The sequence below is a fragment of the Gossypium arboreum genome, chromosome 6 (genome assembly GCF_025698485.1).
Source record: "Gossypium arboreum isolate Shixiya-1 chromosome 6, ASM2569848v2, whole genome shotgun sequence".
Lineage (NCBI taxonomy): Eukaryota > Viridiplantae > Streptophyta > Magnoliopsida > Malvales > Malvaceae > Gossypium > Gossypium arboreum.
This window is the reverse complement of record NC_069075.1, coordinates 120,740,326-120,759,823: the sequence shown is the minus strand read 5'-3', so window position 1 is coordinate 120,759,823 and position 19,498 is coordinate 120,740,326. Positions and strand designations below refer to the sequence as shown.

The 19,498-nt window shown below is 35.2% G+C and overlaps 1 protein-coding gene and 1 pseudogene across 7 annotated transcripts; one reads left to right on the top strand and one right to left on the bottom strand.

The window, feature by feature from the left end:
• Positions 1-359: 359 nt before the first annotated feature.
• On the bottom strand, positions 360-8,256 carry LOC108486164 (20 kDa chaperonin, chloroplastic-like). Of its 7 annotated transcripts, none has more exons than XM_017790034.2 (9): positions 8,010-8,256; positions 7,384-7,639; positions 6,964-7,301; positions 6,738-6,840; positions 1,889-2,073; positions 1,355-1,534; positions 1,112-1,267; positions 825-902; positions 360-724 (listed from the first exon to the last, which is right to left on the bottom strand). In XM_017790034.2, exons 5-9 carry the CDS (start codon positions 2,069-2,071, stop codon positions 551-553), a joined length of 771 nt encoding a protein of 256 aa, XP_017645523.1. In that variant the 5' UTR covers positions 2,072-2,073; positions 6,738-6,840; positions 6,964-7,301; positions 7,384-7,639; positions 8,010-8,256; the 3' UTR covers positions 360-550. The 7 variants fall into 7 exon arrangements, with proteins under 7 accessions (XP_017645523.1, XP_052885572.1, XP_017645525.1 ...); XM_053029612.1 differs by having other exon boundaries at positions 1,889-2,101; positions 7,384-7,655; positions 8,010-8,239; XM_017790036.2 differs by having other exon boundaries at positions 1,889-2,101; positions 8,010-8,239.
• A 7,227-nt stretch (positions 8,257-15,483) lies between these two features.
• LOC108485012 (beta-galactosidase-like) lies at positions 15,484-18,408 on the top strand (annotated as a pseudogene).
• The last annotated feature ends 1,090 nt before the right edge of the window (positions 18,409-19,498 follow it).

Below are 19,498 nucleotides of genomic sequence, written 5' to 3'. Positions count from 1 at the left end.
ACTTCTTTAATTAATTTATATATTTTTAAAGACTTTTTAATTTATATCCACCATGTGTCATACTAAGAAGCTACAAAATGTTACCACCGAATTAACCATCAATGTCATATTAACACAAACTAACGATGTTAGAGTCGTCAAGGTACTAACGTAGATGATGAAATATATATTTAGATACCAATTAGGTACTTTTGGACTAATAAAAGGGTTAAATAATGTATTAACACAATTAAAACAGATTAATGTAATTTTATAAAATATTATTATACACTCATTTTAATCACCTTAAGTTTTATAAGTTTTTTATTTTGATCATTCATTTATTTTTAAAATTAGTTTTATTTATTTCAAAAGATGAATTTTACAAGAAATTAAGTTATTCAAATGTGGTGATGATATTCAAGTTTTTTTACTTAAATCTTTTTTTTTACCAAATGCTGCATCCATTTATATTTAAGGAAAAAAATTACAAAATCCTTGTGCTTACTGGCAACTCATCCAATCAATCTAGTTTTAACCTCAAAATCTAAAACCAAACCTTATTACACAACTAAGAGAGCACAACCATTACATCAGATGCTCTCAGAGCAATATAGTTACTACCATCATTGCCCTTGAAGTCATTCCCAGCATACTTTGAATACAGGACGGTGTTTCCAGGTGAGACCGATAGTGGCTTTAGGTTACCTTCCTCATCTAAAGTACCAGGTCCAACAGCTATCACCTATTTCATTTAATTCATGTATTTAAGTAAATACATTTTGCAACACCACAGCACAAAGTTCTATGCCCTCCTCCAAAATACTTGATTAACTGTTACTCACCGTTCCAAGGGAAGGTTTTTCTTTGCTTGCCTCGGTCAGCAACAAACCTCCGGTGGTTTTCTCCTCAGCTTCCGAAACCTGCAACGGTATTCAAACACACCACCGGGTGCCTTCATAAGTCAATATCAATATCCAAAACCTTTTTTATTTTTTCATCAATTACTTCTCAATACACTATATCATCACCATTCACACGTGTGAGACTCAATGTCTTGTGAATGGTGATCAAAACTTCAACAGAACACTGCAATGGTAGCTGAATATACAGATTTCGGAAGGATACGAACCTTAATTAAAACTCTGTCGTTCAGAGGTTTAAGATCTTTTATGTCATCGGTTTCAAGAAGTCCAACAATGACATCCTCTTTTAGGAGAAGATGATTTGCACCATTGAACTCGACCTCCATCCCAGCATACTTGGAATATATGACCTGAGCACCAGTCTACACAACCATGGCATTGTTGAAGTATAATAGTGGAGCAACAAATGGAAAAGAACTGAGAAGAATATCTAGTCCATGAAAATTCACCTTCACAGAACTTTCCGATTTCGTATTCCCAATTGTCTTCCCTTCACCAACAGCAACCACCTCACCTCCTTGAGGCTTTGATTGAGCAGTTGTTGGAAGCAAAATGCCACCCTCAGTCTTCTCCTCTGTTTCTTTGATCTTCACCAACACTCTGTCACGCAAGGGCTTAACTGAAGTGTACTGCATAGGGCAATAAGATCGTTTTATGTAAGCAGAAGCAGTGTACATACAAGGAGATGAATCCACGGAAACGATTGGCTTTGCTACACTAATTGTAGCAAATTGATATTATTTTTGGAGTTCCAATAAGCCAACAGCAACCAATTTATGTCAGGTTTCATAAATTTAAAACATGTTTAAAACAGAAAAAGCATTCAGAGTCGCCCCAAAAGGTCAAGTTTCGACAAGTGAAAATATTCAGCAAACAGGTAAACATGAATTGAAAACAATACCGAAAAAAGCTAGTTTACTCAACAACAAAGCAGCGATAGCACCAATAATTATTAAAAAGAATAAAGTAATAAGAAGAAATACCTTAGGGGCAACAACGGTAGCTGCTTTAACAACCAAACCTCTGAAGGACCTGCTGGTCAATGCCCCAGGCTTTAATGTTCCAATGGAAGAGAATTTGATGGTGGACAGCCTAAGCCCTTGTAATGAAGCCAAGTTCCTAGCTGATGCTGTCACTGGCGACGCTGTTAGCTGAGATGTAGCCATTTCTGTATTCAAATTTCACAAAAATCATTCCTGCAAATCAACGATTCTTAGGAATAAAAACCAATATATGTAAAAAGAAAACACCTTTGAGAAAGATGTAAAAGGATAAGGGGTTGTTTGGTTTGGTTGCTTGAAACTAGAGAAGTCTTAAAAGGAAGATAAAACCCTAGTATGTTAAAATGGGTTTTATTTATTTGATAAGAGACTTCTAGAAAATTGATAATCACGCGCCTCACTCTCTAGTGAGTGGATTAGGAGTGAAACGGGTTAAACCCAACAAGACACCAGGTTAAGGATATCCCACGCGCTTTCTAGGAACAAGATGAACAACACACAAAGAGCACCTAAAAACACAGACTTCTGGAAGGGGGAAATGAAAATTAAAATTCCATAATTTTAAATTTGCAGATTTATCGTAAGTAGAGGCTGTAAAAACTATTGTGTTCTTTGATTATATTTTAATTTGATGTTGGGGGTATATTATATTCATCAACAGGTAAAAAACTTACATTTTTTAACCTCAAAATAATTACATAATCATAATTATTGAAATTATTAAGTAAGACGTTTATAAAATTATTGATGAATATTTCTTTTAACAATCATATTAGCTCTTTTTTACACAATATTTAAAATTAAGTATAGCCCCTCTCTAATCATAATCATTAACATCGCTAGCTTTACTAGTCTACTAATTTAGCATGTCTTTGTTTGCTCTCTTTGACAGTTTTAGGGTTTTCTTGTTTCTATTGGTATTGGCGTGACGACAGTGATTTTTCTTCAGTTTTCTTTCTTATTTTAGGAAATTGATTCAAACAATTACTTTATGTACTATTATGGAGGTAGATTTCGCAGGGTTAACACTCGATAAGGAGGAAGAAACAGTTCTACAAGTACAAGTTGGAGCGAATACAGATGGAGAAGTGGGAGGTTTTCAATTTGTGAGGTGTTTCTTAACAGCTAGTATTATACACTTCCCAACAACGAAGAACACCATGGCATATCTGTAGTAGCCTGTTTGGGGGGTTCAAATTAGAGATCTAGGAGAGAAAAGGTATTTATTTCAATTTTTTCATGTTATGGATTTGAAAAGGGTTATAAAGGGTTCACCATGGACTTTTAATAACCACTTATTGGTTTTCCATGAGTTGCAATAGGGGGAGGACCCTTTGAAAGTCCCATTAATTTATTCTTGTTTTTTAGTTCAATTACATGATGTTCCTGTTGGTTTTTTCTCAAAAAATCTGGCAATTGAAATGGATAATTTTTTAAGCAATTTCATGGAGTATGATGGTTCAAATCTGGGAAAAGAAAATAGAAATTTTATGAGAATAAGAGTCAAAATTGATATACGGTGACTTTTGAAGAGGAAAAAACAGATAATGTGTTATGGAAAGTGCTTATACGTTAGATTTAAATATGAAAGGTTAATCACTTTTTTGCTTTTATTGTGGTCGTTTGGTCATAGTGATTTTTTTGTGAAGCGAGGATGACATTAAGAGTGGAAGTTATCGAGATAGGATGGGACTTATCATTAAGGGCACAATCTCACCAAGCTTTAACGATGACTAGCGTGTGGCTTCAGGAAGAAGGAGAGGGGGAGTGGGGGGAAATGGCGAGGGAAGGTAAATTTTGGGTAATAATTTGAGGGGTTTAGCAAAAAACATGGGCAATAGGAATAATCTAGATCTTATATTAGGGGTCAATTTGGAAGGGAGGGTATCTATTCCATGGAAAAATGGTGGAAATTTGAGTGGGAGTCAGATTCATACTTTAATGGAACATGATCTTGAAGATGAGGTGCTAATTGGTGAAGAGGGTAAAAAGAGGAATAGAGGAGAGATTGAAGACATATTGGCCAAGGAAGAGACTAACACTTTAGTGGTAAAGAATAGGAAGATAGTGGAAGTTAGATATTTATTATCGGCGGCTGCCAAGAGGCAAGCCGACAGAGTACAATAAAAATCTTAAGCTGAAATGTCCATGGATTGGGGAGTCCATGAACAATTCGAAGACTTCGGCATGTGCCGAAGTTATATAATCCCCAAGTGGTCTTCATTAAGGAGACGAAAATCTGTGGTAGTCAAATGGAACGAGTTTGAAAAAGCTATGGGTTCTTGAACGGTATTGATGTTGACTCAAACGGATCTAGAGGTGGACTATGTCTGGCTTGGCGTGGAGATAACAATATCCAGCTTCAAGTTTTTCGCAAAGACATATTGATGTGATTATAGATGAAGTGGAGGAAAGGCACAAATGGAGGTTTATTGGTTTTTATGGGCCCCCTTACTCACAAGATAGACCTGATGCATGGAATTTTTTACGTCATCTAGGTATTATTAGAGAGTTACCATGGATGGTTTGTGGGTACTTTAACGAAATTTTATATGGCTTTGAAAAAAGGGTGGTCTACCTCGAGAAGAAGGAAGAATGGAAGCTTTGCGTAAAGTATTGGAATAGTGTAATTTGTTGGATATAAGTTTTACTAGAAACGAGTGTACTTAGGAAAGGGGAAATCTGCCAGGAACTAATATTCAAGAACGATTAGACAGGGGTGTGGCGATTGAAGAATGGTTTCATTTATTTTTTGAATTTCAGCTTCAGCATCTTCCACATACATTTTCAGATCATTGCCCATTACTAGTTAACACAAAGAAAGAGGATAGGAAGAGAATTCATAAAAGTTTTAAATTTAAAGCATGGTGGGTTTTGGAGGAGTCATTCTTTATTGAGGTCAAAAATATCTGGGAAAATTCTACGGGAGATTTATTAAGCTAAAAAGTGCAAAAAGAGGCTTGAAACGATTGGCTAGTCAAATCTAATATAACAGAGAAGAGAAGAAAAATATGTTAACTTCTAAATTGGTTCAGTTGGTAGAAGCTGAGAGAAATAAGGATAATTTGGTAGATCTTATTGATACAAGAATTCAACTCAATTTTGAGATCGAAAAAGATGAGCGTTATTGGGAACAAAAGACGCGAGTTAACTAGCTAAAACTTAGGAATAAAAATAGCACTTTCTTCCACAAACAAGAAACATAAAAACGACAGAGAAATCTGATTCGTAAGATGCAATATGATGATGAGAGGGAAACGAATGAAATACGTGAAATGGAGTTGATAGCCAAATCATATTTTCAAGAATTATTTTTTGCTGGAAGAAGAGGAAATTATGAGCATATTTTATCAGGAATTACTCTTTGTATTTCAGATGAGGATAATTCAAAGTTAAAGGCGAGATATACAAAGGAGGATATTGAAAAGGCTTTGACAAAATTGGATCCCATAAAAGCACCAGGAGAGGATGAATTTTCGGTGGTATTTTATCAAAAGTGTTGGGCAATTATTGGGGAAAATGTTACTACTTTTTGCCTCGCTCATCTGAATGGAGGTATGGATATCAACTCAATCAATAAAACTAATATTGTGTTAATTCCGATGAATTCAAATCCAATGGATATAACGCCTTTCAGGCCTATCGGCTTGTGTAACATCATCTATAAATTGATGGCCAAAGCTATGGCAAATCGCATTTGAAACGTATTAAACAAATGCATTGATCTAGCACAAAGTGCTTTTGTCCCCGGGAGATTGATTTCGGATAACATTTTGCTTGCTTATGAACTACTTCACACTTTAAGACATAAGAGGCAGGGAAAAAATGATTTATGGCAATTAAACAGGATATGAGTAAGGCATATGATAGGGTCGAATGAAATTTTGTGGAAGAAATAATGAAGAAATTGGGATTTGATTTAGAATAGGTGGCCTTACTAATGAAATGTGTTACTACAGTATCTTATTTGATGGTTTTAAATGAGTATAATAGGGAAATCTTTTTCCCTTCTAGAGGATTAAGACAGGGGGACTCGTTGAGCCCGTTCTTATTCTTATTCTATGGAGAAGGTCTCTCTAGTCTTATGAAGCTAGGAATGCAGGAAAAAAAGTGAGAGGAGTTAAGGCAAGTAGAAGTGGGCCGTAAGTTTCTCACTCACTTTTCGCAGATGACTTAATGTTGTTTGGGGAAGCTACTGAAAGGAGCGCAATTTCCTTGAAACAGATTCTACATGAATATGAAGTCTGCTCGGGCCAAAAAGTTAATAATTCAAAATTTACAATTTTTTTCAGCAATAATACGCAGGAGGACAATAGAAGAACAATTACTAGAGTGCTCAAGGTACAAAGCTCGAACAATCTGGAAAGATATCTTGGGTTACCTAATTTGGTGGGTAGAAGAAAGAATGAATCTTTTCAGAATTTGAAAGATAGACTACAACAACGAATAGATAATTAGAGTATCAAATATCTCTTACAAAGAGGTAAGGAGGTTTTTATCAAAGCTGATTTATAGTCTATACCAACCTGTTCAATGGTGTGTTTTTTGCTTCCTAAATATTTATGCACGATATTAGAGGGTATAATTGCAAAATTTAGGTGGCAAACAAATAGGGGGAAAAAGGGGATTCATTGGTGTGCTTGGAAGGATATTTGCTTGCTAAAAGAAGTGGGTGGTCTAGGTTTTCGAAGTCTTGATAAATTTAATATCGCATTATTAGCTAAGTAGGGTTGGCGTCTTATTAGTTATCCAAATTCTTTGTTAGCCCGTATTTTAAAAGCTAAGTATTACCTGAATACAAATTTCTTAAATGCTCATTTAGGTAACTTACCTTAACTTACTTGGAGGAGTGTTTGGCCAGCAAAAAGGCTTCTGGAGGAAGGATTATGCTGGAGGGTTGGTAAAGGAGACCATATATCAGTGTGGACCGATCTCTGGGTGTTGGGTAAAGAAGAAGACAGAATACAAAATCACAACAGAAATGAAAATATCAGATTAGTGTCTGACTTAATCGATGAAGATAACAGAACTTGGAAGAGTTAATTGATTGTCCATACCTTTCATACGGATATTGCTAGGAAAATACTGCAAATTCTGTTAGCAAAATCCACTCATGAAGACTTTCAGGTGTAGAGAGGGGAGTCATTTAGAAACTGCTCAGTAAGAAGTGCCTATAAACTATTACAGGATACTACATTGAATCCTAGTAATTATATACAGGCCGATACTAAAAATTTTTACAGGAAATTGCGGAACCTATACATGCCTTCGAAATTCAAAATTACAGTGTGGAAAATTTTGTGGAATTACATCCCCACTTTTTCTAATCTGAAGATGAGAAGAGTAATGGTTGAGGATCAGTGTGGAGACAGTAACCATGTCTTCTGATTGTACCCTACAACGAAGGAAGTGTGGAGACATTTAAACTTCTCATGGGTTCTTAATAATAGCAATCCAGATTTTTGGACTTGGCTTACTTGGGTTTTCAATCAAGGGACGAATGAGCAATGTAGAATCTTTTGTTGCGGACTCTGGTTAATATGGACAAATAGAAACAAGTTAATCTATGAAGGCAAATGAAGCACCAGTCAAGATATCTCAAAACAAGTTACCAATTACATTTCAGAGTTTGATGGTATAGAGGACAAAGTACTTATCTTGGAAGCAAAAACGAGACCTATACAGAACATGTAGAGGGCGAATGTGGCTATCTATTTTGATGTGGCTTTTGACCTACAAAATTTTAGATCTGCATCAAACCTAGTTGTTAAAGATGAGGGGGTAGAATCATAGCATTAAAATCAACTCTTCATTTCAACGTTGCATCTCCGTTTGGGTGGAAGCACATGTACGATTTCAAGCAAAAAACTTAGGGATTCATATGGGTTTTCATACTCTGGACATACTAGGAGACTCGAGAACGATAATAACAAAATGTCAAAGTGCAGATCGTGACAGATCAAATATCGGAGCAATTATCGGTGACATTCAAAGTCTAAAGACACATTTCCAAGAAATCAGATCCCATTTCATCCCAAGGACAAAAAATACATGCGCTCATCTATTAGCAAAAGCAGCACTCAAGAATGGCAAGGAACAATACCTAGAGGGAGGGATTCCACGATCGATTAGAAGAGAAATAGAGAAAAATTTCCTGGAACTTTCAGATTAAAAGAGAAGAAGAAACGACTAAGACCATCGGAATGAAAGAGGAAAAGAAGAGTTTGTGACTTTTGAAATGGAAGAAAAGGAAATGGTTCCGTTTTGGAAATAAAGTAGATAAGCAAAAGATTTTTTTCAGAAGATCTGCTATCGCTTTACAGCTGTCTCGGGGATATGAATTGGCAGTATCATTATGATGGCCAGCTGTACCCGACGACTGGAGTATAGATATAGGTTTATTATTTCTGTTCAGTTTTTATTTTTGAATTTATGGGCCAATCTGATGGCGGCCAGTTTTTGTTATTTGTTTTCTTAGGCCTACTTAGCTAGAGTTAACCGAATCCAACATATGGGATATTTTTTTGTTTAAGATTTGAATTCATTAATCCAATTGAATTTTTAAAAAAAAAAAAAAAGTATACTCCTTCTCAAATTTATAAATAGAAAAATAATGCGCTTTAACGCACTTAAACTCATATTTTTTTACATTGACATTAATATTCATACCACTCAAACTAATGCTAAATCAACAATAGATGAATATTTAGTAATTGTTTTCAAAGTTAAAAGCACAACCATAGGTACTGAAATGCATAAAAAGCGGTCCATAATTATAAGGAAAAAGAGTATACTTCACAAAAATATTGATGTGTGGCGCAAAAAGAACATCATTTGTCACAAAAGAATCATCATTCACCAGTGTACTTTAAACTTTTTTTTAAATTTTCTTTAAATTTTTCAATAATATTATTAATTTCCACTGATTTCTTTTCAAATTTTTAATTTTTTTATAAATTTTATAATTCATATGTTTTTTTCTAGATTATATATATATATATATATATATATTCTAAACTTTATATATTTATTTCCATTTTTACATTTTTAATGTGTATATACAATTAATAAAGAAAATAGTTATTTTTGTATATAAAGGCACCTCGTGGTATTTTTTAATTGGCTATGAGAAAACTGGATTAAAAAATATCACGAAGGTATATTTTAGGTATTAAATTGAAAATTCAAGTGTTTTTAAGGTATAAAATTGAGGAAAAAAATAAGGATTAAAATGAGAAAATAAGTATACTTTAGGAGCTAAAATGAATGAAGCCTAAAATAAATAAAAACATATTATGTGTATATTAAGTCAAGTAGATTGAGGAAACATAATGGGAAATGGAATGTATTTACTTTCTTTGGGTTTGCAAGGTTAATAATACCGTAAGTTGTGATACCTTTTTGAAGAATAACTTGGATTGAAAAAAAGAATTGAATTTACTATTGATGAAGTTTACTAATTTGTTTTGGCTCCTGTTAGACGATTGAACTCTATGGTCGTCCATAGGAACACATTCATACTGACATGCCTGTAATTAAAAATGCCATCGGAATTATACTCACAAAAGGATTAGCATATGCCTAAATATAGAAAAAATTGCAGAATAATGAGATCCTTTTGATGCCAATAATTGGTAAGTGTTTTATTTGATGGGGTCGCTTATAAATATATCGAAGCTCAGCTTAGATGAATTTAAGCCATAGGCTTCCCAATGAAAAACATAAAAAAGTTTCTACTTTTTTGTTATTCTTGCTGCAGAATAAATAGGTCCTTGATATGTCTTAATAATTCGTGTCAGGAAAAATAGTGTTCTTTTATGATAAAAAACTGTCAAAAAATTTGATTCAGTTTCTGTTAAAATTAAGTGACTTGAATAAGTAAAAATCATATAGAACTACACTTCTTTTCTTACTACACTCTTATTAGAATATGACTTTACAAAGCCTATAATTAGACATAGTCTATTACTCTTGTATTAATTCGAATTTGACATAGTGAATTTTCTTCTCCTCTGCCCGTGGTTTTACCGACGTTGTATTTTTTACAGTTTTTTCTCTTGGTTGCCTTAGCTTTGTCGAGTTTATGCTCAGCAGTCAAGGTTGAATATGATGCTAATGCCATTATCATTGATGGACAACGAAAGATTATGAATGTTGCTTCCATTCACTATCCTCGCAGCACTGAGCATGTTTAGTATAAACATATATATATTTATATATATTTGTTTAAAGACTCTGCAAATGGCTAACTATTGACATTAAAACATATGTGGCCTGATCTCATTATGAAAGTAAAAGGTGGCGGGATTGGTGTCATTGAAACATATATTCTGGGATGTCCATGAGCCTAGACACCGCCAGGTCAAAGTTCTTGTTATAGTTTTATGCTAGTACAATTCCCATTAATAGAGTCTGCTGTAATTTGTAACTTGGCTTCTCTGTATTTTTCAGTATGATTTCTCAAGGAACTTGGAACTTCATAAAGTTTCTCCAGCTCGTCCATGAAGCTAGTCTTTATGGCATTATCCTAATTGGATAGAGAACAATGTTGGGTTTTAACAGCAAAGGAGGAAAACAGAAGCAAGTAATCCGGATGAAGTATGAAGCTCTATCTGAAAATAGAGAAACAAGGTAATAAACCCAGATGAAGAATGAAAGAAGTTTGAACTTCAAAGACTTGAGACTTGCAGAGAGAAACTTCCAACAAAGCAGAAATTTTTGGAAGAAATGAATTTTTCTTGCTTTCCATTTCAACCGGCTAAAGTATATATGTGTTACAATAAAATTGATAGTTTCCTAATGTCTAACTGCTACCACTAATGCATGACTTAAGCTTAGCTAAAATTACACTCAAAAGAAGCTGACATATCAGCTATTACATCAAACATAAATGAACAACAACAACTCCTACTAACTTGAAGTTACATTACAAAGAAACTAAATCAAGTTATAAATAAACAAAAGTTGTTACTACATTGGTTAGGCTTGGATGCTGGTTTCTTGTTGCATTGCAGGCCAAAAATTTAACACTCCTCATTGGACTATATACAACAAACTCCAATTTTTCTTCTTAAAGCATCAAATCGTGTAGCACCGAGAGACTTGGTTAAAATATCAGCAAACTAATTTTCTTAGCTGCAATGAACCATATTTACCTCCCTTGATTGTTCAGCCTCTCGAATAAAATGGAATTTAATTTTAAAATGTTTCGTCTTGCCATGAAAAACAGGATTTTTAGCTATAGCAACTGCTCACTGATTATCAACCTTGATCTCAGTTGCTTCAACTTGTTCTTCATTCAAGTCACACAAAAGTTTCCTAAGCCAAATGGCTTGATTAACAGCTACAGTAGCTACAATGTATTCTGCTTCAGCTGTAGATTGAGCAACATTTTGTTGCTTCTTTGAGCTTCAACAGAAAACTCCTGAGCCAAGAGTAAAAAAATATCCAGAGGTGCTTCTCATGGCATCAATGGACCCTGCCCAATCACTATCTGAATACCCTATCAATTTGAGCTATTTCGCCTTCTCAAAATTTACTCCATGATTCAAAGTTCCCTTCAAATATCTAAGAACTCTCTTTGCTGCTTTAAAATGGACAACATCACAGCAATGCATGAATCTGGACAGTAAGCTAATAGTATACATAATATCAGGCCTAGTAGCTGTTAAGTAAAGCAAACAACCTACCAAGCTTCGATATTCCTTCTCATCAACCCTTTCTTGATCCCCACTACTAGTTAGCTTCTCCCCTTGAGCCACTGGTGTGTTGACTATTTTGCATTTTGACATGCAAAATCTATTGAGAATCTTCAAAGCAAAGACATGTTGGCTAATGAAGATGCCTTGATCAGATTGGTTCACTTCCATGCCAAGGAAGAATGTTATGACTCCTAAATCTGTCATCTCAAAAACTTCTTGCATTTGCACTTTGAACTCATCGATCAGCTCTCCCTTGCTTCCAGTTACAAGTAAGTCATCCACATAAAGTGAGACAATCAAAAGAGTTTCATTTTCTAACTTCTTTATAAAAAGTGTAGGTTCATTAACACTTTTCTCGAACTCGAGCTTAGATAGGTACTCATCAACCCTATCGTACCAGGCCCTTGGTGCTTGCTTTAGACCATACAAGGCCTTTTTCAGCTTGTAAACTTTGTCCTCCTCACTAGGAACCTTGAACCCCTCTGGTTGTTCAATAAAAATTTCTTCCTTTAGGAAGCCATTTAAGAATGCTGACTTGACATCGAGCTGGTGAATTCTCCATTGCTTCTGTGCGGCCAAGGCAAACAAAAGTTTAATTGTGTCTAGCCTTGCTACTGGAGAAAATGTCTCCATGAAATCAATGCCATAGTGCTGACTATAGCCTTTCACCACAAGCCTTGCCTTGTGTTTGTTCAATGAGCCATCAGCATTGTACTTACCTCTAAACACCCACTTGACACCTATTACTTTCTTATGATCAAGTCTGTCAACCAAATCCCAAGTGTCATTTTTGTGGATTATTTCCAATTCAGCTTTTGTGGCCTTCTTCCAACATTTGTCCCTCACAGCTTCTTCAAAATCTGAAAGTTCAACTATTGCAACATTACATCTTTGGTAGATGTCAGCAATAGTTCTGGTGCCTCTCACAGGTTCTTCATCAAAATTATCATCAATTGGCCCTTTTTCAGCTAGTTCCAAGCTGCTGTCCAGCTGATCTTCTTCAATCAACCTTGCATCTACATCATTCTAGCTCCAAACCTTCTCTTCATCAAACCTCACATCCCTACTCACCAAAATGTTCTTTGTTGAGGGATCAAATACCCTATAGCCCTTATTGGTGCTGCTGTAACCAACAAAGATCCCAGACACAGATCTTTTATCAAGTTTGGTTCTCTTTTCGGCTGGTATAAGAGTGCAGCAGACACAACCAAACACCTTTACGTGTGACACTGTTGGTTTGAGATCATGCCAAACATCAAAAGGAGTTTTGTCCTTGATAGCAGCGGTAGGTAACCTGTTGAGCAGATACACTGAAGTGTTTGGTGCTCCAGCCTAAAATTTGCTTGGTAATTTGCTTTCAAATAACAGACATCTAGCCATATCAAGCACTATTCAATTTTTTCTTTCACAAACTCTATTTTGCTGAGAAGTATAAACTGTTGTTAGCTGATGATGAATTCTAGCTTGCTCACACAGCTTTTGAAACTTCTCAGACAAATACTCAGCACCATTATCTGATCTCAAAGCTTTGATCTTGCAGTCTGATTGGTTCTCAACTAGAGCTTTAAATTTGTTGCATGCTTCAAACACCTCTGATTTTTGCTTTAAAAAATAGATCCAACAGAATCTATTGAAATCGTCAATGAACAACATAAAGTATTTGCTCTAATTCAAAGAGGAAGTCTTCATTGGTCTACAAATGTCAGTGTGAACTAATTCGAGCTTGCCTCGAGCTTTCCATGCCTTGTTAACTGGAAAAGGCAGTCTTGCCTGCTTACCAAGCTGGAAAACTTCACAAACATCATCATTAACCTCAATTTTGGACATATCTTCAACCAAATTCAATCTATTCAGCAAACCACGTGATTTGTAACTAACATGGCCTAACCTCTTATGCCATAAACTAGCTAAGTCAGTAGTACTAGTATAGGCCTTCTTTTCTAGCTAATTTACATCCAGCATGAAACACCTATCAGTCATAGGCACTGTAACTAGTACTTGACCAAATGAACCCTCAACAATACAGGAGTTATTCTTGAAAACTAGTGAATAACCCTTCTCAATTAGCTGACCAACACTAAGCAGGTTTTGGTCTATGTCAAGCACATAAAGTACATCAGAAATAACTTTGTTACCTGAATGTGTGCTGATCACTGCATCTCCTTTGCCTTTGGCCTCAATAAGGTTGCCATTTCCAACTCTGAATTTGAAAGTAAACCTTCTGTCGAGATTCTTGAACAGCCTTTCATCTGAAGCCATATGGTGAGAACAACCACTATTAACTAACCAGTTTTTACTGATTTTGTTTGAGGTTGCATAACATGATGCAGAGAAAACATTCTCCTCTTGAGCTTGAAGGTCTTCAGTAGCCTTAGCTTGCATTTGTTGTTGATCGTGTACCTTCCTTTTGTTCTTACACACCTTCTCAACATGACCAAATTGTTTACATCTCCAGCACTGAACATTTGGTCTGTGCCAACAGTTCTTCTCCAAATGTGTGGTCTTTTTGCAGTGAATGCATGGTGGAAAGCTCTTTTTTTCAACTTCCCTTTTTGATTTCTCCCTTTTGTCAAGCCATGGTTTCTTGCCTTTGTAGCTTGAACTTGAACTTGAGCTTTCTTTGGCATTTGCTTGGAAAGCTCCTTCAGGGTGCTCTTCCTGCCTATTGGCCCTCCTTTGCTCAAGTGCATATAGGGAATTTACCAACTCAGACAATGAGATGGCTGATAAATCCCTCGAGTCATCCAATGAAGAAATCTTTGACTCAAATTTCTCAAGGAGAGTTGTAATGACCTTTTCAACAACTCTACTCTCACTAAAATCATTACCAAGGAGCCTAATGTTGTTGACTATGGCCATTATCCTATCAGAGTACTGCTTGATGGTCTCTGACCCTTTCATCTTCAAGTTCTCAAAGTTTCTCCTAAGGTTGATCAGTTGCTGCTGCTTTGTCTTGCCTGACCCCATAAACTTCTCCTTTAGCTTCTCCCATGCTTGATTTGGTGAGTCACATGCCATTATTCAAGTGAAGATCACATCAGATGCTCTATTTTGCAAGCAAGCCATTGTTTTATGCTTCTTGGCACACTCTTCACGGTGTTGCCTCATTTGAGTAATGGTTGGATTGGCCCTCAATAAAGGTGGTTTAGCATCATTCTCGACCATATTCCACAAATCATGTGCTTGAAGGTATGTCTTCATCTTAACTACCCAGATGTGGTAGTTCTCTCCAACAAACACAGGTGGTGGTGGTGGTGGTGTAAAGCTCATCCTTGCAGCAAACAAATAGACCAACAAGAAAACTGTTCTGCTTCTTTTTTCTCAAACACAAGTTACTTACAAACAGAACACAACCAAGTTCCTCAAAGACTTAGGCTCTTGATACCATTTGTTGGGTTTTAACAGCAAAGGAGGAAAACAGAAGCAAGTAATCCGGATGAAATATGAAGCTCTGTCTGAAAATAGAGCAACAAGGTAATAAACCCAGACAAAGAATGAAAGAAGTTTGAACTTCAAAGACTTGAGACTTGCAGAGAGAAATTTCCAACAAAGAAGAAATTTTTGGAAGAAATGAATTTTTCTTGCTTTCCATTTCATCCGTCTAAAGTATATATGTGTTACAATAAAATTGACAGTTACCTAATGTCTAACTGCTACCACTAATACATGACTTAAGCTTAGCTAAAATTACACTTAAAAGAAGCTGACATATCAGCTATTACATCAAACATAAATGAACAACAACAACTCCTACTAACTTGAAGTCACATTACAAAGAAACTAAATCAAGTTACAAATGAACAAAAGTTGTTGCTGCACTGGTTAGGCTTGGATGCTGGTTTCTTGTTGCATTGCAGGCCAAAAATTTAACAAACAAATAATGAAATCTACAAGGTCTTTTTCATCTTACAAAACAATTCTTTTCTTACAATGTTTATTGATTTTAATGGTAAGCATTCTAGAAGAAATCATCTTGAAATACAGAAAGAAATGGAAACTTTTACAGCCAAGATAGTCAACATGGTTAAAGTTGCCAAGCTGTTTGCACCACAGGGAGGCCCCATTATAGTGGCTCAGGTTTTCAAATAATTCCCAACAACATATTTTTTATTCTGTTTTATTAGATAATGTCTCGAAGAATTTTCATTGTAATTAAAAAAACAAAACTTGCAGATAGAGAACGAATATGGAAATATCATGAAAGGTTATGGAGCAGCAGGGAAAAAATATATCGAATGGTGTGCAAAAATGGCTGTTGCCCAAAATATTAGTGTTCCACCTATGGTATACTAATTTGCTCTTTATCTACAAAACACAAATATTATTTCCAAAAACATAAATTGCTTTATTAAAACTATTTTACTTCATCTGGTGCAGATCAATACTTGCAATGGATTTTACTGTGACAATTTCAAGCCAAACAACCCGAAAAGTCCGAAAATGTGGACCGAGAACGGGACCAGATGGTGTGTTTTCTCTTCCTTGGCTGTTATGCCTTTCCATTAGTTTGATATATCAAATAAAAAAAGAACTTTGTGTCGTAGGTTCAAACTTTAGGGAAGTAGAGACCCACATAGAACAGCTGAAGATATTGCATTTGCAGTTGCAAGATTTTTCCAAATGGGAGGGGTCTTAAATACCTATTACATGGTTAGTACTTAACAACATGCTTATTTTATTTGAGGTTTTCAACTCTTGAATTAAAATTAATCTATCTATTTCTTCCCCTCTGTAAATTTTAGTATCATGGTGGGACAAAGCTTGGATGCACTTCCGATGGACTGTACATTACTACGTCGTACGATTACGATGCACCCCTCGATGAATTTGGTATATAATCAAACATACAAATATAATTATGTTTACACTCTTGAGTTTGCTTCTAGCTAAAAGTTAAAACTTTCAGGGTATCCTAACCAACCCAAGTATGGACATCTGAAGTAACTTCATGCTGCTCTTAAACTTGGAGAGAAAGCTCTCACCACTAGAGTAGCCTCAACCTAGAGTTATACTAATCATATCCAAGTAAGTGAACAATATAAAAAAGAAAATGATATAATTTTTTGTTTGCAATCAGTTAACCACATTCACCGTCAGTGCTACCAAAGAGAGATTTTGCTTATTAAGCAATCTAAACATGCGCGAAGATGCCACTACCGATTGGGGACTTGACGGGTAGCCCTCAGTGCCGGCTTGGTTTGTCAGCATTCTTCAAAACTGAAACAAGGAAATATTCAACACTGGAAAGGTATATATAAAGATTGATTTCATTGCTTCCCTTTAAGGCCAAAAACAATGAAGCTAACAGAACATACACATTGTATTGTCCACAGGTTTCAACTCAGACCTCAGTAATGTTGAAGAAACAAAACTATGAGGATAAGAATAGTGCCAAACTTAGTTGGACGTAGGCTCCAGAACCCATAAGTGAAGCCCTCCAAGGAAAGGGTATATTTAATGTAAAATATCTTCTTGACCAGAAATCAACTACTTCAGACATCAGTGATTACTTGTGGTACATGACTAGGTAAACGTTTTAACCTCAATTTCTGTTTGTTTTTTGTTCTTTTACCTAGGATGAAATGATGATTAGGTTTATACTTTACCTGAAACAGAGTTGATATTAATGAGAAAGATCATAGATCATGAAAGAATGCAACCCTACATGTCAAACCCCATGGCCATGCACTTTATGCTTACGTGAACCAAAACCTCATAGGTAAGTACCAATACAATTGGTTTTAGATTGTGGAACAATACTTTCACAAACTCCATTTTAACTCAAACGATTGATGATAACAACAGGTAACCAATTCGCCAAGCAAGCCAATGGTCTACAACTGGTAAATGGTGACGATTATAGCTTTGAATTCGAGAAACCTGTTTCTCTTGAGCCTGGGGCTAATACCATTTCCTTGCTCAGTGCCACCATTGGATTGCCAGTATGTGCTACCTTCATAATCATTTTATTTTATTTTTCCCTAGATAAGTTCCAATGTTTAAACCACTTGTAAACCAAAATGTGTTGTGGCAGAACTATGGGTCCAAGTATGACATGAAACCTACAGGCTTAGTTGGTGGAGCAGTGCTGTTGATCAACCCTGCCAAAAATATGATTGATTTAACACCGAACACTTGGTCTTACGGTGTAATTTTATCCTCTCCCTAGCTTTCATGTCTCCTTTTATTGCTTTTTCACTAGGCTTAAAACTCATCTCGTTGTTTTTATGATGAAAGGTTGGCTTAGATGGCGACTTATCCCAACGTCTTTTCGATCCAAAATCACCCAATGGAAAAGTCTTTAAGGCTGGTCAAGTCCCCGACCGGAAGACCCATGTCTTGCTACAAGGTAACAACAACAAAAGGTCATAGTTTTTTTGGTGGCTCCATTTTTTGTATGTAAATTCTAATGAATTTGAGCTGTACATGTCCTTACCAATTCCCAGGCTGCCATGGGTACTGAACCAGTGGTCGTGGACTTGCTAGGCATGGGTAAGGGTCATGCCTGGGTCAATGGCAAAAGCATTGGATGCTACTGGCCAGCGCAAATTGCGGATTCTAAATATTGCAGTAATATATGTGATTATCGAGGCCATTATAAGAAATGAAAATGCAGGAGAAACTGTGGCAATCCTACCCAAAGATGGTGACTACATATGCTTAAAATTACAGTAAAATAAAAACTGAAAATGAACTTCCAACCTGTAACTAAAACAGTATCATACTTGGACCAGGTATCACATTCCAAGAGCATTCATCAAATCAGATTATATATTTGTAATTCAAATGGATGTGATGTAACATAAATGATGATTAGTTCTTAAATTTTTCAGCTTGTTAGTGATATTAGTTAGAAAATCTAGGAATTTAATTTCCCTGCATCAAAACATTTCCCTTAAATTGGATTTCCTAGTCACTTGGCAAATATAAAACATTGTGGATGTTATGTACCTTACTTTCTCAGATGAACCAATCTCAAATTCAATTTGTTTTATTCTTTTAATAAATCATATATAAATCATATTTTTAATATTAAAATTGATTCCTCAAAATTTAACAAATTGAGTCCTAACTACCATTAGTGTTGCAATAATTAAGAGATTGTAAGTTTAAACATGTTTTAAAAATAAGCTTTGCAGTATGTAATAAATTAAGAAACTTTAAAACACAATTAAATTTAGTATAAAAAAATATAAAACTTTGAAATGTATTGAAACTTCAATAGAAATACAATAATATCTTAAATTATTGCTCCCTAGATTTCTCAAGTTTACAAGTACAGTTAGAAATTGTAAAAATATTAAAAGAGAGGGTAAGTTTAACCACTTAGTAGGTAAATGACATTTCCCTTAGTTGGGTTAAAGAAGCACAACAATATTTAGGCCAAATATTTTATTGAAAATGCATAATTACTAAATTCATGAGTAATTCATAATAACTTAATTTAAGACATATTTCATGTCAAAGTGTTAGCTCGAGTGATCAACTCGAAATCGTCAAGAGAGAAGGTTAATTGACTTTTAAGAATGGTGGAAACAAAGAAAGAATATTCAACAAAGAACACAACAATTTATAGTGGTTCGACCCCAATTGTCTACTCCACTACCTTAGATTTCTATAGCTAAAGATTTTCGCAAATCCACTAATTTGACAACCTTTAAGGACAATGTTTAACCTTACAACCTCCTTTAAGATTTCTACCCAAAATCTTAAGATTGCAACTCGCTTAAGGTTTCTACCCAAACCTTAAGATTCAACACTGTCAAAGAGAATAACAAATAGCAGACTAAGAAGTAACTTTTATAAGATCAGGATATTTGCCAATATAGCACAAATATGTAAGAATACATTTGAGCTAAAAGAATAATAATGAAAGCTCACAAGCATGTAC